Source organism: Rhinoderma darwinii, chromosome 5 (genome assembly GCF_050947455.1).
Source record: "Rhinoderma darwinii isolate aRhiDar2 chromosome 5, aRhiDar2.hap1, whole genome shotgun sequence".
Taxonomy (NCBI): Eukaryota; Metazoa; Chordata; class Amphibia; order Anura; family Rhinodermatidae; genus Rhinoderma; species Rhinoderma darwinii.
In genome coordinates this window covers 101,968,174-101,992,783 of record NC_134691.1, presented here as the reverse complement: position 1 = coordinate 101,992,783, position 24,610 = coordinate 101,968,174, and the positions used below count along the sequence as shown (strand labels likewise).

At 40.1% G+C, this 24,610-nt stretch overlaps 1 protein-coding gene across 2 annotated transcripts in view; it reads right to left on the bottom strand.

The window, feature by feature from the left end:
- Window positions 1–762: 762 nt before the first annotated feature.
- The window catches only part of IMPACT (impact RWD domain protein), a 59,633-nt gene continuing 35,785 nt past the window's right edge, over window positions 763–24,610 (bottom strand). The window contains exons 2-11 of one of the 2 annotated variants that reach the window (XM_075828349.1): window positions 22,046–22,174; window positions 20,617–20,669; window positions 17,623–17,685; window positions 15,064–15,149; window positions 14,425–14,547; window positions 12,646–12,746; window positions 10,031–10,104; window positions 6,563–6,653; window positions 5,677–5,811; window positions 763–1,697 (exon numbers count right to left, since the gene is read on the bottom strand). In XM_075828349.1, coding sequence (XP_075684464.1) covers window positions 1,626–1,697; window positions 5,677–5,811; window positions 6,563–6,653; window positions 10,031–10,104; window positions 12,646–12,746; window positions 14,425–14,547; window positions 15,064–15,149; window positions 17,623–17,685; window positions 20,617–20,669; window positions 22,046–22,174 — 927 coding nt within the window. In that variant the 3' untranslated portion in view covers window positions 763–1,625. The remainder of the gene's footprint in view (window positions 1,698–5,676; window positions 5,812–6,562; window positions 6,654–10,030; window positions 10,105–12,645; window positions 12,747–14,424; window positions 14,548–15,063; window positions 15,150–17,622; window positions 17,686–20,616; window positions 20,670–22,045; window positions 22,175–24,610) is intronic. The other variant, XM_075828350.1, reaches the window with a different exon arrangement.

Below are 24,610 nucleotides of genomic sequence, written 5' to 3'. Positions count from 1 at the left end.
TCGATTTACAACCGGTCCAAAGTATGGTTCCCGGCACAACCCGCGGCTTGCAGTTTTCTCGACATTTTCGACCACCAACTTCAAAGTCTACATCTTCAGGGGTGTCGTGCTCCTAGCACGACATCACCAGGTGAGCAGTTCATCTCTACATCATTTATTTTTATTATATGTAGGTAATGCCTTATGGTTGCGCCAGTTTTTATTCTATTAGTCTTCTAGTGAAACTTAAATGACATGTTACCTTTCTACGGATCAGTACGATTACGGAGATACCAGATTTATATATATTTTTTATGTTTTATTACTTTTGCACAACAAAATCATTTGTTTTTGTGTCGCCATATTCTAAGAGCCATAATTATGTTATTTTTCCTAGATGAAGCTGTGTGAGAGCTTGTTTTTCGCAAGATGAGTAGTAGTTTTCATTGCTAATATTTTGGCGTTCATTCATTTGATCTCTTTTACCCTGGATAAAAAGGGAAATTCTAGCCTTCTTATTTTGTTACGGTGTTCACCATACAGGTAAACTATGTGCCAATTTTATAGTTCGGGCCATTATGCACGTGGCAATACCAATCATGTGTTTATTTTTATGTATATTTTTTCCTTTTTTTTCAGTCCCACTGGAGACTACATGGACTGTGCAATTATTTTATTGCTTATATAATACACTGAAATACTTCTATATTGCAATGTATAATGCCTTTCAGTATGCCCTGCCTCTGGTTTACTAAGATGGCACACCTGTGGGCCTTTGTAAAGTGTAGTGCTTCTTTAATGCCCCCCACACTGTAAAATGCCCCTTAGCTGCCATGACAGGATATTGCCCCTATAGCTGCCTCCACACCGTTTAACACTCCCATAGCTGCCCCCACACAGTCTAATGACCAGTTAGTGCCCCCACATAGTATATTGACCCTATAGTTGCCCCCACAGGATAATGCCCTCACACAGTATAATGCTCCTATAGCCGTCCTGCCCACAGTATAATATCCCCATAAGCGTCACCTTACAGCATAATGCCACACAGCTGCCCCCGCGCAGTCCAAATAGTGCCTAATAAAAAAAATAAATGACATACTCCCTTATGCCCGTTCCCATGACGAATGGAGAAGATCCTTCTGCTCCTCCGGTCTGTGCAGTGTGTGGCTCAGCACAGACAGGGGTGATGACATCACTACATCGCGCCTGTCTGCTCCGAGCTGCTCACGGCTCAGTGCTCACAGCAAAGTGAATTCTGGAGCAAGGAGCCGTCAACTCCTTGCTCCAGCAATGATTTCATTTGTATCTGCATCCTGAGGAAGCAAATACTGTTGAAACCGGGACATCAGTCAGTGGCTAGCGACCCCTGACCCAAAGTTTTGGAAATCATGGAATAGAGCATAAAAGGTTGTGGAAGAGACATGTAGGGTACTGGTATTACAGTAATCCAACTAAATCAAGTAACCATTTTTTCTCATGCTTGTTGTACATAGCCTTAAACTTCATATTCTTTAATGACTGACTTAAATATCAAAGTTTATATTCTTAGCAAAGAAAAGGAAGGTATCTTCATCAAGTAATAATTTAAATGTTGAAAATTAGAGACGTGTAAGCCAATGGAGTTCATTATTGCTTATCATATATTAATCTTCTAGTTTTTTCTTATTTTCTTTAGTATGATTTTTGTTCTTTCCACCATGTTTACCAGACTCTTCCTATAATAATAAACATAATAGTGTGAATTAATTATCTATAAAAACAACAGTAAGGTCTTATTCACATCTGCGTCAAGGCATTCCGTTGTGCAACATGGACACAGCCGGCAGCTAACGGAACCTATTGACTTTAATAGGTTCTCTCAGCTTTCCCTCGGTCTGTCCGTAACTTTTTCAGCAATTCTTGCTGGAACTGAGACGGAGGCCCCTAATGGAGCCTCCGATGCAGATATGAACAGCCCTTTACCCTTGAACATTATGTTACATTTTCAAGGGCAATAAATACAATATATTACATCAAATGTGGGAAAAAAAATAAAACGATGAAAAGCAACAAAACAACCATATGGTATTTATTGTTATAAATCTTTATATAATGTTTCAGTCGATATAAAAGAATGCATACAGCATCAATTAATAGATGTGTAAGCTCATCCATTAAAGACATGCAAAAATACATACAAACACACACACAAACAATGCACATATGAGAGTGAAGAGCACCTTAACCCCTTCCCCACATCCGCCGAATATATATGGCAGAGGTCGGGTGGGGGAGTATGAAGCAGGCTCACGGACTGAACCCGCTCCATAGAACTAGCGTGTCCTACAGCCGACACTTTGGTGTAATAAGCGGGACCCGCTCGTTTAACGGCTTAGATGCCACAGTCAATAATGACCACGGCATCTAAGCTATTAGAATGAGGGGACGACAACCCTCTGTCGTGACATTGCCCTCCCCCCAACGCAATTGCGGGGTGCCGATGGTTTTCCTGGCAGCCTAGAGGCCTAATGAAGGCCCTAAGGGCTGCCATCTTTATACATCTATTAAGCCTTGACAGAGGCATCGATTACTAGGTGCCTATCAGATTTACAATATCTGCCATACATTAGTATTGCAGTATTTTGTGTAAGCGATTCAACGTCTGTGGTTTAAGTCCCTAAGGGGTACTAGTAAAAATAAATAAAAACAGTTAAATAATGTTTTTTTCATAATACATACCCGTATATATCGGCGTACAAGACGACTTTTTACACCCTTAAAAAAATGTCAAAAGTGTGGGGTCGTCTTATATGCCGGATATTGTCTACATTAGGGATGCACATTGCAGCCGCACAGCTCAGTATAATACACATGAATGTATGGGAGCGCGGCTGCGGCTGTGTAATTCAGCCACAGCCCCGCTCCTGAGTCATAAGTTCGCGGGGTCAGGATGATGCAATGCGGCCAGCGCTGCACTAATGAGCGGCGGCACTGGAGACAGAACATGGCGGGCGCGCTACAAAACAGCCCCATGTTCTGTCTTCAGTGCCTGAACTGCCGCTCATTAGTGCAGCGCCGGCCGCATCACCTCATGCTGACCGCTCACGCACTTCCTGTCAGGAGCGGGGCAATGGCTGTATTACACAGCCGCAGCCCCGCTCTATAACGGCGGAGATCAGAGAAACCGCTCATCTCCGCCGTTATTCCCCTGAATGCTGCGATCACAGCTGACTGCAGCATTCAGGGGAAAGTGAGAAGGGGGGATGCCCCTGGATCGCGTCACAGGGAATTCCTGTGACGCGACCGAGGGCCATACCATATATGGGCAGACAGCCCAGGGTCTATTGACGGACCCCAGGGCTGTCTGACCATATCTCTTGTTGTTAGGATATACCCAAGTATGTCCTAACAACTGCCTGTGTATTATCCGTCCACAGGTTAATGTACTGGCACATATCTGATATATGTCAGTACATTAAAGTTTAAAAATAAAGTAAAAACAAAGTATTGTTAAATTGTAAAAAAAATACACCTTCACCTTTTTTACAATAAACATTAAAATAAGTCTCAATACATAAAATACACACATTCAGTAATGGCGCGGACAACAATGTTTTTGCATCATTTATGATGTGTACGCTGTAAAAAGGGCCCGCCCTTTCCTCTCATTCCCTGCCTCTCAGATCTCGCGCGATGAAGCAGCCTATCTGCGCATGCACGAGTTCAAAGAGACAGAGAGTCCTGGGTCCTGCCGCCGATGGCCATAGTGAAGCGCTCCTGCACGAAATGGTGAGTATATCTTAAATTCTATATTTTAAGGGTAAAAGTTGGGGGTCGTCTTATACGCCCAGTCGTCTTATACGCCGACATATACGGTATATATATAATATTAAAAGTTCAAAAAAAACAACATTTTTATCGCAGAGTAATGTAAACATTTTTAAAAGTCATCGTAACCGTTATCGCCACGTTCGTAAATGTCTGATCTGTAAAAATATAACATTGTTTAAACCACACGGTCGACGCCAGAATCTTTGTTTTTTGGTCACCTCATCTCCCACAAAAAATGGAATGTGATCAAAAAGCCGCATGTACCCTAAAATGGTACCAATAGAAACTACAGCTTGTGCTGCATAAAATAAGAACTCATACCGCTTAATTGACAGAAAAATAAAAATGTTATGGCAACACAAAACAAATTTTATTTTTAAAGGGGTTTTCCATCTGGTAAAAACTGAAGGCCTATCTTCAGGATAGGCCATCAATAACTGATGGGTCGGGACTCCCAGGACCCCCGCCGATCAGCTGTTTTGAAAGGGGTGCAGCGTTCATACGTGCGCTGCTTCCCCTTCATTTCTACTTGCTCAATGTGAATCTTCGACACACATTTAGCGGCCATTCACAGGTATCGCAGCCTTCTTCTCCCATTGATGTGAATTGGAGAAAAGGCTGCAATACCTGCAAGTAGAAATGAAGAGGAAGCAGTGCTCGTACGAGCACTGCACTCCCTTCAAAACAGCTGATCGGTGGGGGTCACTAGAGTCGGACCTTGACCCATCAGCTATTGATGGCCTATCCTGAGAATAGGCCATACATTTTTACTGGCTAGAAAACCCCTAGTTTTTTCCTTGTAAAAATAGTGAAACATAAAAAAACCTATATAAATTTGGTATCGCGTAATGGTATTGACTCGCAGAATAAAAGTTAACATGAAGTTTCTTCCGCACGGTGAACGCTGTAAAATCGAAACCCCCAAAGTTTTTCATAGAACTATTTATTGTAAAATATAATGTACTAGGAAACTGGGAAAAAATTTGTGGTGTGGAATGGGAACCATCATCTCAACCAAGGGAGCGTACTTTACATTGCCTTGAATAGGTAAGAGAAGTACGAATCTAGCTGGCTGTCGGTGCTTTGATTCCTTTTTTGTAATTCCTAAAGGGCCCTGCAAGGGTTTGTCAGGATCCAAGGCCACTAATGTGTGTTGGATCCGGTCTGTGATTATGAAAACCTATTGGACCAAGGGTAAAATTCCTCCCCTTCGGGTTACTGCCAATTCTACAAGGGCTGTGGGTGCCTCCTGGGCTGTCAGGCATTACACTTCAGTTGCTCAGGTCTGCAAGGCTGCTACGTGGACTTCTGTGCACACTTTCACTAAGTTTTACCAAATTAATTCTTTGGCCTCTGCTGATGCCAGTCTGGGTCGCAGAGTGCTGCAGGCAGCTGTAGGCGGGTCGCATGGCTGTACTTTTAATTTGCTTTTCCCACCGTCCAGGACTGATTTAGGATGTCGCATGGTGTGGTGTCCCCCAATGATTAACGAGAAAACAAGATTTTTGTACTCGCCGTAAAATCTATTTCTCATTGGATCCATTGAGGGACACAGATCCCTTATTTTTTTGTTGTTTCGTTTTCTCCGGGGCCTGTGGACATGTTTGTGTTCTTTTTCCCTACTGCTTTTGTACAAACAGAATTAGCCAGTGTCTGCGGGAAGGCTGCCTGGGCGGAGCCAAGAATTTTTTCTACCTAGTTTCTCTCTCCTAGTAGCAAGAGCATATATACATATGCTGCTGTATCCCCAAATGAATGCAACGAGAAATAAAATTTTACGGTGAGTACAAAAATCTTGTTTTTCTTATCCCTAGAAAACCCCTTCAAAATTTAGAAATCAATGATATATTTTCCCAAGAAACACTTCCTAAACTTAACACTTACAACAGCATTTGTGAAGTGATGTTCAACCAGTATGTTTCGTGCACAGTTATTAATATGCTTGAAGCGATCGGGCCCAAGAAGGATACCTCCATACCATCGTGATACAACCACCATTACATCTCTGGCATCTAAAATCTAGAAATACAAGATAATAAATGCTGTTGAAAAATCTGGAAAAGAGCACACTAGACTATATATGTAGCAGGGATATTTAGTTACGTAGCAACTATTTTAATTCATGGCATATAGGGGTTTTGTACCAGTGTTACAATTAAGTTAATCAGTAGGTTGTGCTCATAAAAAGGTCTTAAAGAGGCTCTGTCACCACATTATAAGTGCCCTGTCTCCTACATAAGGAGATCGGCGCTGTAATGTAGGTGACAGTAATGCTTTTTATTTTGAAAAACAATCTATTTGAAACCACTTTATGAGCGATTTTTAGCTTTATGCTAATGAGTTTCTTAATGCCCAAGTGGGCGTGTTTTTACGTTAGACCAAGTGGGCGTTGTACAGAGGAGTGTATGACGCTGACCAATCAGCGTCATGCACTCCTCTCCATTCATTTACACTGCACTAGCGATATAGTTATATCACTATGTGCAGCTTCATACACAAGCCCTAACATGACTGCAGTGTCCTGATAATGAACATACATCACTACCAGCCTGGACGCCATTGATTTAACGAATGCCAGAAGAGAGAAATGCTTCCGAAATATACATCCGATGGAATACTCAAACGCAGTGTGAATACTGTAGAGCCTAATGGTTACAATATTCTTACATAAGTTCTTTTCCATTTTAAATATTACGAATGCATATAAACGAAATAGTTCTGTTCATTTTACCAGATGACTTTGCACATAGAGCTGTCCAATTATAAATACCTGCAGAAGATGAAGAAGTCTTTTACCGGCTGCTGTTTCCCCATCATCCTCACAGTCTTGTATAAATGTATCTGTCTTTTTAGAATTTATCCTGTTAGGGATATAATAATTTAACTATTTACAGACACAATCAAGTGGACAGTAAATATCAGTGTTTTCCTCATTCCACACATGCAATCTCTGTTTTCATTTTTAAACAAGCCGTTTTTCTGGCTTGTGCTACATGATGATTGTATTTAGCCACACAATCATCAAAATCGCACCCGGCACGAAAACCAATTACAAAAGTGCAAATTCCCACAGGTTAAAAAAAAAGGAAAAAAAAAAAAGGCACCTAATGTAATGTAAAAATAAAAAAAAGTTATAGCTCTTGGAATGTGTTGATGAAAAATGAAAAAACAAAAACAAAACAAAACACTTGGTCCTGAAAGACCCAAAATAGGCTGGTCCTTAACCCCTTAGTGACCAGCCTATTTTAGGCCCTAATGACCAAGGAATTTTTTTCGTTTTTCTATAGTCGCATTCAAAGAGCTATAACTTTTTTATTTTTCCGTCTACATAGCTGTATGAGGGCTTGTTTTTTGCGGAAATAGTTGAACTTTTTAATGGCAACTTTTTCGGGTACATATCATTTTTTGATGAACTTTTATTAACTTTTTTTTGGGGGCCATAGAAAAAAAAAACTGAAATTCCACCATTGCTCTATGCGTTTTAAATTGACGTTGTTCGCTGTGTGGCGTAAATTACACGTTACCTTTATTCTATGGGTCGGTACGATTACAATGATACCACATATGTAGAGGCTTTTTTTTATGTTTTACGACTTTTGCACAATAAAAACACTTTTGAGCTAAAATTATTTGTTTTTGCATCGTCGCTTTCCAAGGGCAGTAATTTTTTTATTTTTCAATCAATGTAGTGATTTTTTGGGCTTGTTTTTTGCGGGACAAGACGTCGTTTTGATTGGTACTGTTTTGGGGTACATTGGACTTATTGATTAACTTTTATTATGACTTTTTTGGGGGGCAATGGAAAAAAATATTAATTTTGCCATTGTTTGTTGGGTTTGTTTTTTTTACGGTGTTCACCTTGCGGTTTAAATGACATATTAACTTTATTGTTTGGGGCCTTACGGTCGCGGCGATACCATATATGTGTACTTTTAGTTATTTTTTACACTTTTATTAAATAAAACCACTTTTTATGGAAAAAACAATGGATTTATTTTTTTACTATCATTTTTATTCATAATTTTTATTTCACATTACTTACTTATTTTTTTAGTCCCACTAGGGGACTTTACTATGCAATCTTTAGATCGCTGCTATAATGCTTTAGTATACTTAGTATACCAAAGCATTATTGCCGGTCAGTGTAAATCTGACAGGCAATCTATTAGGACGTGGCTCCGGCACGTCCTAATAGGCATATGCCCAGGGCAGACCCAGGGGCTGTTATCAGGCCCCCGGCTGCCATGGCACTCCATCGGAGGCACGCGATTGCATTTGCGGGCCGCCGATAGGTGAGAGAGGGTGTAAACTTCGATCTCGGTTGTTGGAGCAGGAGCCCGGCTGTCATCTGACAGCTGAGCCCCGGTTCCAGCCTACACGGAACAACCGTGCAGGGCTTAGACTGGGTCGCTGTGAAAAGGCGATGGCCTAGCCTAAGGCCCCTTAGTGACCGCCGTTAAAAGGCGTATTGGTGGTCACTAAGGGATTAAGGGAACACTAAGGCTACATGCACACGTTGCGTATTTTGCTGCAAAAAATACACGCCAAAACCAGCAATATGAAGGAAATTCAAAAATAAAAAACGCATGCAATCGAGCGTTTTTTGGTGTGGTTTTTAGGTTTTGTTGCGTTTTTCGGTGCGTTTTCATGCTGCGGATTTTGGTGCAAGTTTCCTCAGCACTAGGCAAATACAATTCTGAAGCGGAAGCGCAAAATAAATTGACATTTTGCAGATTTTAAAATCCGCACTGCAGGTCAATGTACATGCAGATAAATACCACAGCATGTACATGAGATTTCCTGGAATACCATTGACTATGCTGGTAATGTATTACGCTGCAGTTTTGCCGCACGCAAATAGGCATTGTGTGCATTGACCCTTAACTTGGATATTCATGATTTCAGAATTTTCACCAAATAGTCTACTCTCCGCAAGCTGATAAGAATAACCAGTTCTGGGCTATAACAGCGTTATACACAATATAACACAAGGCCAAATATCAAGGGGAAGGGTATTCATTTACTTTTTTCCAACCTTCTCTGTGCAGGTTCAATACTCATACTCCAAGTGCAGCGTTGATGATTGTGTTATCCTCAATGAGGAACTATAGTGCTGCATTACAATGTCCAAATGTACCCTAGAACAATCCCTCAAGCAGCCCTAAAGAATTTTACCCTATTGGCAGAGCAAACGCCCTGAAAAGCGTGAGACCGCAAGTCTCACCCTTACTACCCCTGCTATAGGCCTATCTCTATTCAATTACATAGGTCCTGCTGATATTTCCACAGACAGTTGCGTTGGTTTCCTCAGGGGTCCCCATTGTGGAGAGACTTGCAGCTAAGATGAGGTGTGTTTGTTATCTTTGGATAATCATTTAGTTTTTAAAGATTGGCGGGTCATATCGCATATAATTTGCCAATAATTTGGGACTGAAGGTGGATTCTCATCTGCCTCAAACTCCCTGTAAGCGCTGAAGTTAAAGAGGATCTGTCACTAGTTTAGTAATGCCCAATGAACTAGATAATGTAATAGGCGCTGTCACACTGATAGTGAAAATTGTGTCCCAAAACATTTATTATTTTAAAAGTTATGAGCTTTTTTCTAAATATGCAAATGAGGCTATACTAGACAAGTGGGCATCAACAAAAGCAATTCTCCTGAGGTGGAGCTGCCTCACAGCCTCTGAAGCGGCTTCACACACAGTGTGAGAGACTGAGGCTGGAGGGAAGGGGGATCACTTCAAATAGCCATATCTCCGGCTGTGGACCACCTAGAACAATGCGATCGCAGTTCTCGCTGTGAAACAACCGGAGGTATCACCAGTTGAAAACACAGTCGGGAATGGAAGCTGTATATATATGATCATGTTGTGTTGCTGGGCAGGGAATAGTCAAATTAGCATATTTAGAAAAATACTCATAACTTTGCAAATAATAAAAGTTTTTGAAAAAAAAATTACACTGTAGTTATCAGCATCATTACTCCTATTAGATTAGTTAGGAGATAGGGCATTAATAAAACTAGTGACAGATCCTTTTTAAGCTGTAGTCGCAGATCACAGCTTCGCTCTAAAAGAGCTGAGCTAAAAAGCAGCCAAACTTCCAGCACTAAGGATAATAAATAGCAGGTAAGCATCACCTATAGGTCCTGATTTACCAAAATATTCTTAAGATTACCTCTGGATATCCGCTTTAATGGTTTGCATATACCAGCCTTACTGCATGAAAAACAACCTACCTATATGCATAAATGTTATGAGTTGCACTAGCAATTTTCTTGTTCTCATACAATTTGTTCAGTACTTCTTTTACCTGAAATATTACAATACAATGTTAAGAAGCTTAATAATGATTGAGATATACGTAGAGAGACAGGCAGACAGACATAGTGTTACCACAGCTTCTCAAATGGGAATTCAGGTCAAAATGATCTTTTAACACGTCACAGACTCACGAGAAAACACTGGTGAAATCTGTGATCTCGATCCATAAAGTTATTTCCAGAATTAAACCCTGGCGGTCACAGCCATTTTTAGTTTTTTCCTCCCCACTTTCCAAAAGCCATAATGGGACGAGTTGTAGTTTTTCAAGGCACCATTTGTACCATATCATGTACTGGGATACTGAAAAAAAAATCTTTGTGGGGTGGAATTGCGGAAAAAACAGCGATTCCATTGTCTTTTAGGTTTTGTTTTTACAGCGTTCACCATGCGGTGAAAACAAGATGTTAACATTATTCTGCGGGTCAATACGATAACTGTGATACCAAATTTATATATTTCTTTGTTTTACTACTTTTACAAAGAAAAAAATAATAGTTCACAGTTTGTAATTTGTTTTGTGTCATCATACTCTGAGACCCATAACTTTTTTTCCCCCTTGATTGAGCGGTATGACGGCTTTTTTTTTTTTTTGCGGCTTGAGCTGTAGTTTTTATTGGTACATGCGCCTTTTTGATAATTTTTTTTATTCTATTTTTCGTGAACCAAAAAACAGCAATTCTGTTTTTTTGTATTTTTTCCGGAGTTCACCATGCGGGTTAAATAATGTTATATTGTAATAGATTTTAAGGACACGGCGATACCAATAATGTTTATTTATTTTTTTTACATTACTTTTGGGGGAATGGGAAAAGGTTATATATGTATATAGAATATATATTTAACTGTTTTTTACTTTTTTTTATTAGTTCTCCTAGGGGACTTGAACTTATGTATTGCAGTATATTGTAATTTTTACCGGCTCCTATTAGGCAGGTCTTAATAGGAAGACAAAGATGGCAGACCTGAGGGCCTCCATTAGGCCGCAGACTGCCATGACAACTGCCAGCCCCCCTCTTTCTATCGGCTTCGATTTTTCTTTGCTATTAACTGCAGCATCTAAGTGATTAAACGTCCGGGATCAGAGTTCTCTCCAATCCTGGCTGCTGCAGAGAGGAAACATACAGCCGACATCCGCTTCATATTCTCCCTTCCTGGTCAAGACGCAGCCCTACGTCAAATGTTAGCAAGGGGTTAAAGACATCTATACAGTGTTTAAAGAGATTTTTCCCACCATAGACAGTCATGTCTGATCGGCGTGTGTCCCCTATGGGATAAGGGGTCCTCCTTTCCCCTGGTGAGACAAACTAGACTGTTTTTGCAACTCCAATAGACTTAAATACAAAGGGCCACAAACATGCAAGACCACCTCTTCATTCAATCTCTACTAGCATCCTATCAGCTGCGTAACCATGCAGTACAGAGTGTAGGGGATTCTTGTTTTTGCAATAAATGGGAGTCCTAAAGGTTGGTCATCCACCTATTAGGGATTTATGGGATATCCTGTAAATATACCACAGATGTGTATAGAAGGAACACCTCTTTAAAGCAACAGTACAGGCAAAAAATTAAACTGTATGCTGTGCTATGCCGAGTGCAGGGCCAGAGGGGACAATGAATGCCACTGGGACTCTCTCTGTTGTTCTTGGAATCTCTGCATTATGTACAGGCCACTCAGGCCCTGCACTAGGCATAACAAATAATGCCATCAGAGACCTTTGGTGGACATTTTAACTTGACATTAATTTTGTGCATTGCTGTTTTTGCCTGTAAGTTGGGCTGACATATAGCGCCAGTTCAAGAGGGAAATGATGCCTCCATTTCCACATTATAGAGCTGATCTTGCTCTGCTAAGATTCAGCAGGAACTGCAGCTCCCTGGCACCTGCTGATAACTAGATATGTTACTTGATTTTCTGGACTGGATCAGTAAGCAGCACTGGCGCTACCTAAAATGTATATGCATTGAGCGCCATGAATTCAGCGTTCAGGAGACCAGAGGTGGTAATAACCTGTCTCTGCCTTCTCTATGGGGTGTGGAATGTCTCTGACAGCTCTCAAACGTCTCTGTAGAGTCATATGCGGACCAGTTCAATGTCTAAAGACATTAGGCAGTGCGTAAACAATTTAAATAAATTCTGTGCGTACATTGATGATATAGTGATTTTGATGTCTATGCTATTTATCACAAAGGAAGGCAAAAAGCACAGTCTTTATAGGCGTTCCAGGCAACAATGTTGGGGAAGACCATGCCAGGTAGTCTTGCCTGGTCATGCCAACTAGAGAATAAATTCAATTCTATTACATGGCTTCAATGTGTCATGATGACATGACTTTTGGATGGACATGAATTATCCTACTTAGGCTCTTAGGGTATGTTTACACGGCAAAGTGGACAAGCAAGAAATGGTATCAGCACCACCACATTGGGGAATCGGACAAAAACCATGCTTTTGGTGATCCAATGATTATGTTCTGGAGGTACACTTTAATAGGCTTTAGAAGGTATTGGGCTTAATTTTGACCATACTAACCTGACCTGGACTGTTCAGAGGAGCTAAATGTGCCTGAAATGTACTCCTCCTATCACTTAATGGTTCTCCATGAATTATTAAGGGAACTTCTTTACCAACACCTAAAAACAATGACATAAAATAAAAGTAAACAATTACTCGTTCCCCAGACTTAGGCTGTGTTCACACTGAGTTTTTTGCAGGAGGAAAATTCCTCCTGCAAAAACTGCTCCAAAGGTTTTTTGCACAGTGGTTTGACAAAAACTCGTCAAAACACTCGTCAAGGTGTTTTTTTACCCTTTCTGACTGATTGAAATGGGATTTTTGAGGCGGAAACCGCCTCAAGATGGGTCATAGGTTAAGAATTTGTAGTCGGCACACCTTGCTTGTGTTACAAAATTTTTGTAACACAAGCAAGGTGTGCCGACTACAAATTCTTAACCTATACCTGGGTTGGGACCCTACCTCGAGCACCCAAAAGAAACCAGTGCCATCTGAACACAACCACACTCAAGATGGGTCATGTCGCTTCTTTTTACCGCGACGCGTTTTTTTTACTCACGGTAAAAAAACTCGTCCAACTCTTATTGAAATCAATGGGAGGCATTTTCGGGCGTTTCTTGACGAGTTTTGCGGAGCGGTTTCCGCGCCAAAAAACTCTGTGTGAACAGGGCCTTAACCTTTTCAGAAGTAAAGTTCTGCAATATTTATAAATGTTAGGCAAAGACTCCCAACAGCAGCTTACTCTGCTGCCTACATTTGTCCTATGGCTAAACTATGTCCACATTCTATATCTCCTCCATTCCTTATCTCACCAATCCAACTGTGTATACATCTCTTCCCTAGTCAGTCCTGAGTGCAAGAGGAAAACACGCATATGTGCCATTCACTAGGTACAGATGTGTCCACCCTTACCCATTTGTTAAAGGGGTTGTCCACTACTGGACAACTGATGACCTATCCACCTATATGATCGGTGCGGGTCTGACACCCGGACCGTTCAGCTGCTCCGGCTGCCTCTGGGTGTCCATGTCGGAAACAGATGGCTTCGGACACGGAATAGCAGCCGAGCTGCAGTACTGCAGCTCTGCTCCTATTCAAGTGAATAGGAGCAGAGCTTCAGTTCTGCAGCACGGCCGCTATGCAGTGTACGGAGCCAACTGTTGCCAGCTTCCGTACATTGCATACTGTGCAATAACTTCCGGTGCCCGCAGGCAGCCGGAACAGCTGATCGTTGCAGGGTCTGTGTGTCGGACCCGCACAAATCATATACTGATTACGTATTCGTGGATAGGTCATCAGCTGTCTGGTAGTGGACAACACCTTTAAGGACTCCAACTTCTCAGTATGCAGATTCGATACATTTTCACTCCAACCAATAAAAAAAACATATACCGTGCGGTGAGACTAGGGGCGAGACGGATGCCTCAAGCATAGAGCAAGATGTTTTTTAACCTCGGAACCTATGTTTTTTAACCTGGAAACCTATGGGCAATGGATGACATCTGTCAGAGGTGTCGATTTTTTTTAAACATGGGAGCTTGTCATCTTGCGCTACTAATCTCGGGATATGTCGATCTAAGAGAAAAGTTAAGGGAGGACACATCTGTATACCAGCTACTTTGTTCAGGTAGTGTATATTTATCAATAGTTTAACCGCACACTTAGTAGCTCAGGTTAAGATAGACATTTTATCTTATGCCAAACATCTACAATGTGTACATGTCTGCCTCACCAGCCCCAAATTTCTTTTCATGGCATCTCCTGTTCTTTTACATTTGCCAACAATATAATTATTACCTTCCAAAGTGTAAAACGATTCATCAAGAACAGAACACATTAACAAGTCATTTAACAATTCAGAGCTGGAAGCAATATCATCATCAGCCTCAGTTTCTTCTGTTGTGGCTTTTGAACTTGGAGCTGCAAGGACATCAAGAACATTTCTTATTAAACTCTATTAAAATCTACTGTATTACGCAATTTTTGTAAATAATTTTTATTTGGTCCAGACGGTCTACACTTTTTCCTGGAATACAAGGCATACCAGAAGTGTTTCCCATTGTAACTAACTAAATATAAAAGAAATAGATTTATGTAAATTTACTGTATATGAATACATTTACAACTGGGTGTTACCAATCCCCTTTTGAATTAGGCGTGTCCTTACACCCTCTGACACTGAGTACTAATTATACAGTGTAGGGACACACCCTATTGACAAGGGGAATGGTAACATCCAGTTGTCAATCTATTCATGCATTTCCAGGAGGAATAAAAGAGAAACAGTACAATGAAAAGTTCTAAGGAAACATGTTCCTGAATTGTTATTTTATGGGGCAAACAAGTATTTGCTAGGAGAGTTAACCAGTCCACTTTAGGCATACAGTGAATATTTCGTTTCAGATGACATAAAAAATTGTTATCTTTGTTAACAACCTGGAACTGATGTTTTAGATTTCTCCTCCAGAAACTCTCGAATCTTTTCCACCCATTGGTAAAGGATGTTCTCACCAAGATTTTGCCTACAATTGTCAAAAAACAAAACCAAAAAAACCCATATGCTGTAACTTTTTCAATGCTCTACAAAGAATTTATGATTACACATAAACACCAATAAACTTTTAATACAGTAAAATGTCTTTAATCTGCCGTCAATGGGAACTGAAAACTGCAGGATTATCAGATGGTTTTACAAAGTATATAAAACTCACTTGTAGGGGTAGAGAAACCTCAGGAAGAAGCCCCAAATAAAATGTTAACACAAAATATGCTGCCATAACTGTTATCGTCTAAGATGAGAATTTTCCTAATTGTTATCTCTGCTTATTCTTTAGCTTCTAGTATTGTAAAATTCTACATATTTAGCAGTAACATTCTTGAAACAATTGCCAGATTAACGGAATTTGTTACTTATTGTAACGTATTTCTGTAAATATCAGACCATTAATACATGGCCCGTCAAAACTATGGGGGATAAAAAGAATATGTGATTATATAAATGTTCTGTAATGTCATTTAAAGGGGTTATCCGGGAAGTGAAAATGTATTCCTAGGCTGCAAATGAGATAAATAAAACAAAACAGCAATATTTACCTATCCTTGGCCCAGCGATCCATCGCTGTCGCTCCAGCGGAAGTCCAGGTGCTTGTTTACATGCATGTAACCGCTGAAGCCAATCGTATTTCTGGAATAATGCCAAAATACAACATATGGCCACTGAGCCCTCTGATTGGATGCAGAGGTCACATGCTATGTGCATGTAAACAAGCACTGGGACTTCCATCAGAGCGACAGCGCAGGATCGCCGGGGGCAAGGATAGGTATGTATTGCTTTGTTGTTTTATTTATTTCATTTGCAGCCTCTAAGAAAACATTTTCACTTTGTGGATAACCTCAACTCCATATGTAACTATGTAGGGGGAGACGATGGCATATTGGGGGGCCATCCCCGTATTCTAATGCTTTAGAATCCACGGTCGCGACTGACAGTGGCATCTAAGGGGTTAAACGAGCGGAATCAAAGTGATCTTTGATTCCGTCCATTGCAGTGAGGTGTCGGCTGTATTATACAGCCGTCACCCACTAAGTATGGATCGAGCTCAGTGAGATTCCATACTTCCCCATGACAGCTGCCACGTACATGTACGTTATATTTTTTAGAATTCAGACAAAACCTTTAGAGGATTATTCCCATATTCTAGCTATGGCATATTTCTAGGGTAGATCATCATTTTATGATCGGTGGGCTTCTGACCTCTGTGACACCCACCGATTCTTAGAATCAAGGGGCAGCAGCACTTATTACACGCTGCGTCCCCTTTTAATTTATCACTACACAGGGTTGCAGTCCCTTAATTTTAAGGATTGATGGGGGTCCTAGAGGTCAAACCTCACCGATCATAAAGTAATGGCATGTTTTAGCGATATGCCATCACTTTATAAGATGGGACCACCCCTTTAATACAAATTACTTAGTTGGTAAAGTCAAGGGTGACACAGAAAGCAGAGGAGCCCATTCAAGAACAGTGTATGTGCCCCTTTGTCCCTAACAGCTCATTATAGAGTATCCCCTTATGTTTTCTCACAATCCACCAGTAATTGTGAGCTATGAAAATCATTAGCTTAGGCCTTACATGCAGTCGAAAAGACAATTGTAAGCTGCTATCTGCATTTACATTGGCAGTGGGCCCCTTACCTACTGGGCCCAGTACAACTGCACCGTTTGCACATATAGTATTTTACACTTCAGAGAAAGTGTTAATGTGTTCATATTAGTATTTGACCTATTGACATATATTACTTATACATCTTAAGAATCTACAAATAAATCTATCGTGCAGTTTTTGTTTTCTAATGTGTTCATGTTAGCATTTGACTTATTGACATATATTACTTATGCATCATAAAAATCTTCAAATAAATCTATCATTCAGCTTCTGTTTTCTAATTTGTCCATCAAATTTTTGTCTGTCTTTTTTGGCCGAGTTGTCCAGGAAAAAAAACATAAAGGAAGTTGGCAACCCTGGTTTCATGTTACTCGTAGCATTGAATTAATATAATTTATTCATTACCATCATTTTTATTTTCATATTTAATCTTAGAATGCTTTCTTTCTATATACAATATCCCTTGCTGAAAGCAATAGATAGCTTAGTTGCAAACAGTGTTGCATTTGATATTATTATTGAACATGCGCAATGTGGTTCAGTGAATGCAGAGGCGTGCATAGTAGCTTACCAGGGACGCTATGAAGTCATGTTGACCTGGAAATATGCTGGTCCAACAATGACAAAAGTAAAAGTCTCAAACCTGCGTAATTGTACCATCGTAAAACAGAACAGCAGAATGCTGGATTTTTATCCAGAATTGCTCCACACTCCTGTCTATACATGCCTGAAAAGTCCAACAATCCAGCATCACAAGAGTCACATGGATGCCAACCTATTAACTTTGCTTTAGGAAGGGAACCTCAAATGTAAAATTAGCAATACTCACAGGTAAATTTCCTCCAGATTATTTGATATTGTCAAACGATCTTCACCCCGAAGCCATGGAGCACTGTGGGGGGGAACATCCGTAATACATAAAGTAATGTAAACATGTAATTTTCCCTACATTAATATGGCATAAACTCAAGGGAAAACCAATTGAACCTGTCAGCAATATCATGCTGCCCTAACCGTGGGTCCTACGATCATAATGACCTAGGTTTAGCTCTAAAGTTCGGCCACGTTTTAGAGACACCATAGCTTTAACACTGGGACGTGGTCTTACCATTTGTTAAAAGAGAGAGACCTGTCAAACTTAGCGAGTCATGACCCAGTGTTATAACTATGTTTGCTCTAAAATACAAATTGTTCAATATAACCGTCAGACCTTTCACTAAGTCATGCTGACTGCAGTTGGGGAAGAATGATCTTGCTGGCAGGTTCCCCTGAAATGGTTATTCCTATCTTAAGTGTTTATAGCACTTGACAGCTTAAGCCATAAATGCCTGATAGGTCCAGGTCCCACCTATGGTGGCTTAGAATTTTAGCTTTAAAATTATACCAGGAACAATGCTGCAATATTGGTGGTGCAGAACTTGCTTATGATCGGGGAGAAGGATTAAAAATTTTACTTCTTTGGCTGCGTGTCCGTGTAGGGGAGTAACAGCAGGTAGAAAGATCACACTCAAACTTTCATCTTCCCCTGTAGAGCCTTCCAGTGACCAGAAGTGTATGTTCACAGTACCTATTTTCAGCCGTTTTTCGGGCAGTAAACGTCCCGAAAAATGTCTGAAAACTCGGAAGCAGATTGCTTACAAACATCTGCCCATTGATTTCCATGGGAAATATGGCGTTCTGTTTGGTCGGGGCGTTATTTTACGCCTCATTTTTCATTGACTCAATAGAAAAACAGCTCCAAAAACGGCCACGAAAACCGCTAGTTAACTAAAAAACGCCTGAAAATCAGGAGCTGTTTTCCCTTGAAAACAGCTCCATATTTTCAGCCGTATTTTGTTAACCGTGTTAACATACCCTAAGTGTGTGATATATGAAATTAAGTTCATGTTATTAACCCCAGCCATTATCAATCAGAGGGGATATGTTCTCTCTCATTGTCACACCTATGAGGTCTTTTTATGTACTAACGGCATGAGAAGTTGTGCAGTGGCTGATTAAATCACCCCCTGCGCCTAATCAGACCATTTGTCAACTCCATGACTGAAATGTTTATTGGCATCTGGATCACAAAAAATATTGGCCTGTTCAGTTCTGATGATTTTGTAATGAGACGTGTATGCTGACATAGGCATGAGGGGCCTGTGTGAAGTTTGCACATCTTCAACTTTTATTTTTAGGGTATGTGCACATGATAACTGCATTTACGTCTGAAATTACGGAGCTGTTTTCAGGAGAAAACAGCTCCGTAATTTCAGACGTAATTGCTCGTACTCACGTTTTGCGAGGCGTCAATTACGGCCGGAATTTGGAGCTGTTCTTCATTGGAATCAATGAAAAACGGCTCAAATTACGTCTCAAGAAGTGTCCTGCACTTCTTTGACGAGGCTGTTATTTTACGCGTCGTCGTTTGACAACGACGCGTAAAATGACAGGTCGTCGGCACAATACATCGGCAAACCCATTGAAATGAATGGGCAGATGTTTGCCGACGTATTGGAGCCGTCTTTTCAGGCGTAAATCGAGGCATAATATGCTTCGTTTACGCCTGAAAATAGGTCGTGTGAACCCAGCCTTAGGAGCATCTAAGCCTCAGTTTTGGTCAGACTTTTAGCCACAAATATTCATAATCTTCATAATCAAAATATTACGGTTTGATACAAAGTTGCATGAAGTCACTCATGAGTGTCAATGATCTACTTTCAGAAAACGTAGACTTATAGTGGCTTAATATGATTACGATTAAAGAGGCTCTGTCACCAGATTTTGCAGCCCCTATCTGCTATTGCAGCAGATCGGCGCTGCAATGTAGATTACAGTAACGTTTTTATTTTTAAAAAACGAGCATTTTTGGCCAAGTTATGACCATTTTCGTATTTATGCAAATGAGGCTTGCAAAAGTACAACTGGGCGTGTTGAAAAGTAAAAGTACAACTGGGCGTGTATTATGTGCGTACATCGGGGCGTGTTTACTACTTTTACTAGCTGGCCGTTCTGATGAGAAGTATCATCCACTTCTCTTCAGAACGCCCAGCTTCTGGCAGTGCAGATCTGTGACGTCACTCACAGGTCCTGCATCGTGTCGGCACCAGAGGCTACAGTTGATTCTGCAGCAGCATCAGCATTTGCAGGTAAGTAGCTACATCGACTTACCTGCAAACGCTGATGCAGCTGCAGAATCATCTGTAGCCTCTGGTGCCGACACGATGCAGGACCTGGGGAAGTGACGTCACAGCGTGATCTCTGGAGAACACAGCTGTGTCTGCACTGCCAGAAGCTGGGCGTTCTGAAGAGAAGTGGATGATACTTCTATACACAACGCCCCGCTAGTAAAAGTAGTAAACACGCCCCGATGTACACACATAATACACGCCCAGTTGTACTTTTACTTTTCAACACGCCCAGTTGTACTTTTGCAAGCCTCATTTGCATAAATACGAAAATGGTCATAACTTGGCCAAAAATGCTCGTTTTTTAAAAATAAAAATGTTACTGTAATCTACATTGCAGCGCCGATCTGCTGCAATAGCAGATAGGGGCTGCAAAATCTGGTGACAGAGCCTCTTTAAGTGTGAAAATTGTCCTGAAAAACCTGGCAGCAAAAAGGTTAAAATATTTTCTCCTCCAGCAAGTCTCTGGACAGTGGTTTCAATAAAAATGTGAAACATCAAACAGTCTTGCGTAAAACAGAATGGTTGAGAGATTTGTGTATGAGACATTTTTATTGCATTTGTTCACTGCAATTGTACAAACCTGTCCGACAATACATCAAATTTGCATATGAAAAATTCTAAGCAAGAGGTAATTATAACGTAGCAAAACTTACTTTAGTTGATAGAGGGGAGGTGCTGCAGCAGGATATTCTGGAGGTAGTATTACCTAGCACAAAAACATGATATCACATTTAAGGCTCAGTTCACATCTCATTTTTACTGCACGTCTGACGTGCACATTTTGACATGAAAAAACAGTGTCAAAACGTGTACCACAACTTGTACATTGATTTCTATGGACATGACGGACGCCCTAATAGTGTAATTGTTAATACATTTTGTGTGCTTACGTCCCATCCTTTTTTTTTTTCAAAGTACTGAAAAGCGTAGTCCACTACGCTTTTCAGTACTTTTCCAAAAATGTATGCCACACGTATAAGTTTTTATTTGTACTTAAGTCAACGTATGGGTGACATATGTAACCTTAAACCCTACATTTGATACGTAAAACGTATATGGTTTTTGTCACCATATATGGGAAATTACCCAGATTATGAGACAATACAGTGCCTCCCCCGGTTTAACCCCTCATTACAGACACCAGAAAACACTGCATCCACTCCCTACTTCTTTTATATATATTTTCACATAGGGTGTGTTCACATCAGCATTCGTTTCCGCTGAGGGGTTCCGTCTGAGGTTTCCGTCGGGTTAACCCCTTAGTGGAAAGGCAAACGGAAACCTCAGCTTCCATTTCCCTCACCATTGAACTCAATGGTGACGGAAACCCAGCTAACGGTGTCCGTCTGTCAGCGTTGTGACAGGGTTGCGTCGTTTTGACAGAATCGATAGTGCAATCTTTACTGATTTGGCTCAAGAACAAAAAATATAGATGTTCTTAGAAGAACGGACACAAACGTATAAACAAGTATGCCACAAAAAAAGTAAGCGTATTTTGCAAATGCATACGTTTTGTAACTTTTTCAATGTATACTACAATCCTGTGCACAAAACGAGATGTGAACTGAGCCTAAGAGGGGTATAACAGAAGATTACCATACATCACATCTGTAAGGCCAAATGCAACACGATGCGTATTACGTGCAGATTTGCCGCGCATATTTTCATGCCGCAAATTCGCAGCGTAATACAGTACCAGCAAAATAAATGAGACTTCAAGCAACCTCATATACACGTTGTGGATTTATTCTGCAAGAAAATTTACCTGCGGGGGCGTAATTTAAAATCCGCAGCATGTCAATTGTATCTAACTAGTTAAGAAAAAACGCACCAAAATCTGTAGCATAAAACCGCAAATACTTCTGCATCAAAATGTAAAAACCACACCTAAAAACGCATTTGAAAAAACGCACTATTAGGTGCGGATTTTACCTGCAGATATACCTGTGTTTACCTGAGTTTTAATGCAGACTTCTGGCACCAAATTCTGCAAAGCGTGCATTCATCCTAAGACCATGTATACCACATTTGATACCTGGTGACAGATTCTATTGAAGCAGAATAACAACAAAACCTGACTACCTGTAAACAAAGTGTCCACTCTGGATGATCCAAAGAGTTGGAAATTTTTATACAAAATATTCTTGCAGCTTCATCTATTACACACCAGTCATCCCCATAGATAGAAGACAGAGCTTCAATTTCATCAATCTAGAAAAAAAATATACAAATATATATATACAATTAATTGATAACAGTCATTCAACCAATCTACTGACAAATGAAATTGTACTTTTAACCCCTTAATTTTTCAAATCTGACATGTGTCACTTTATGTGGTAATAACTCCGGAATGCTTTTACCTATCCAAGCGATTCTGAGATTGTTTTCTCGTGACATGTTGTACTTTATGTTAGTGAAAAAATTTGGTTGATAAATTCAATATTTATTTGTAAAAAACACCAAGATTTGGAGAAACTTTGCAAAAATTTGCATTTTTCTAAATTTAAATGTATCTGCTTGTAAAACAGATAGTAATACCACACAAAATAGTTACTAGTTCACGTATCCCATATGTCTACTTTAGTTTGGCATCGTTTTTTGAACATTCTTTTATTTTTCTAGGACGTTACAAGACTTAGAACTTTAGCAGTGATTTCTCATATTTTCAAGAAAATTTCAAAAGGCGATTTTTACAAGGACCAGTTCAGTTCTGAAGTGGCTTTGAGGGCCTTATATATTAGAAAGTCCCCATAAATCACCCCATTTTGAAAACTGCACCCCTCAAAGTATTCAAAACAGCATTCAGAAAGTGTATTAACTCTTTAGGCGTTTCACAGGAATTAAAGCAAAGTAGATGTGAAAGTTACAAATTTCATTTTTTTTTTTACAAAATTCATTTGTAATACATTTTTTTCTATACCAAAGAAAGTTTTACCCGAGAAATGTAACTTATTGTTTATTGCCCAGATTCTGCAGTTTTTATAAATACCCCACATGTGGCCCTAGTACGCTAATTTACTGAAATACAGGCCTCAGAAGCAAGGGAGCACCTAGTGGATTTTGGGGCCTCCTTTTTTTTAGCATATATTTTAGGTACCATGTCAGGTTTGAAGAGGTCTTGTGGGGCCAAAACAATAAAGACCCCCAAAAGTGACCTAATTTTGGAAACTACACCCCTCAGGGAATTTATCTAGGGGTATAGTTAGCATTTTGAACCCACAGATTTTTTGAAAAATTTATTTGAATTAGTTTGTGAAGATGAAAATCTACTTTTTTTCTGAAGCAACATAGAAATTTTAAATTTTTTCAAGGAATAAAAGAGAAAAAACACCCCCACATATGTAAAGCAATTTCTCCTGATTATAGCAATACCCCATATGTGGTAATAAACTGCTGTTTGGACCCACAGCAGGACTCAGAAGGGAAGGAGCACCATTTGGATTTTGAAATTCTGATTTTGCTGGAATAGTTTTCAGTGCCGTGTCGCGTTTGAAATGCACTGGAGGGAACAAAATACTGGAAACCCCCGGAAAGTGACCCCATTTTGGAAACTACACTTATCAAGGAATTTTTCTAGGGGTAAAGTTAGCATTTTGACCCCACGGTTGTTTTGCTGAATTCATTGGAATTATTCTGTAAAGGTAAAAATCAACTTTTTTTCTGAAAAAAGTTAGCCATTTTTAATTTTTACAAGGAATAAAGGAGAAAAAGCACCCCAACATTTGTAAAACAATTTCTCCCGATTACGGAAATATGCCATATGTGGTAATAAACTGCTGTTTGGACCCACAGCAAGGCTTAGAAGGGAAGGAGCGCTATTTGGCTTTTGGAGCTCAAATTTAGCTGAAATGGTTTTTGGGTGCCATGTCGCATTTGCAAAGCCCCTGAGAGGCCAAAACAGTGGAAACCCCCCAAAAGTGGAAATTACACCACTTAAAGAATCTATTTAGTGATATAGTGGGCATTTAGACCCCACAAGTCTTTTGCAGGATTTATTAGAATTAGGCCGTGAAAATGAATATCAACATTTCTTCCACTAAAATGTTGCATTTTTTCAATTTCACAAAGGATAAAGGGGGAAAAAGCCGCCCAACATTTGTAAAGCAATTTCTCCCGAGTACGGCAATACCCCACGTGTGGTCATAAATGGTTTTTCATTAGAAAGTAATTAACCCTTTCTGGACTGATCCATTTTTTTTATTTTCCTTTTTAGTTTTTTCCTCCCTGCGTTCCAAGAGCCACAACTTTTTTATTTTTCAGTCTGTAGAGCGGTAAGAGGGCTTATTTATTGAGGGACGAGCGGTTGTTTTTATCGGTACCATTTTTTGGTACCTACAACTTTTTGAGCACTTTTTATTACATTTTTAGGTAGAGCCAAGGTGACCAAACAAACAGCAATTTTGCAGTTTTAAATTCTTTATTTTTCACGTGAGTCGCTCCATACATCACCCCCCCCCACACTACGACATGCTATGTCGTGGTGCGCGAAGGGGTTAATGCGCAGCGCATGGTGCGGAGTGAAAATTAAAATTTTCCACTCATATGCCATTTTAGTGCACTACATGTTATGCCCAGTTTGTGCCACTGAAGACAAATACCTCATAAAATATTAACCGGTTCGCCCGGGTATGGCGATGCCATATC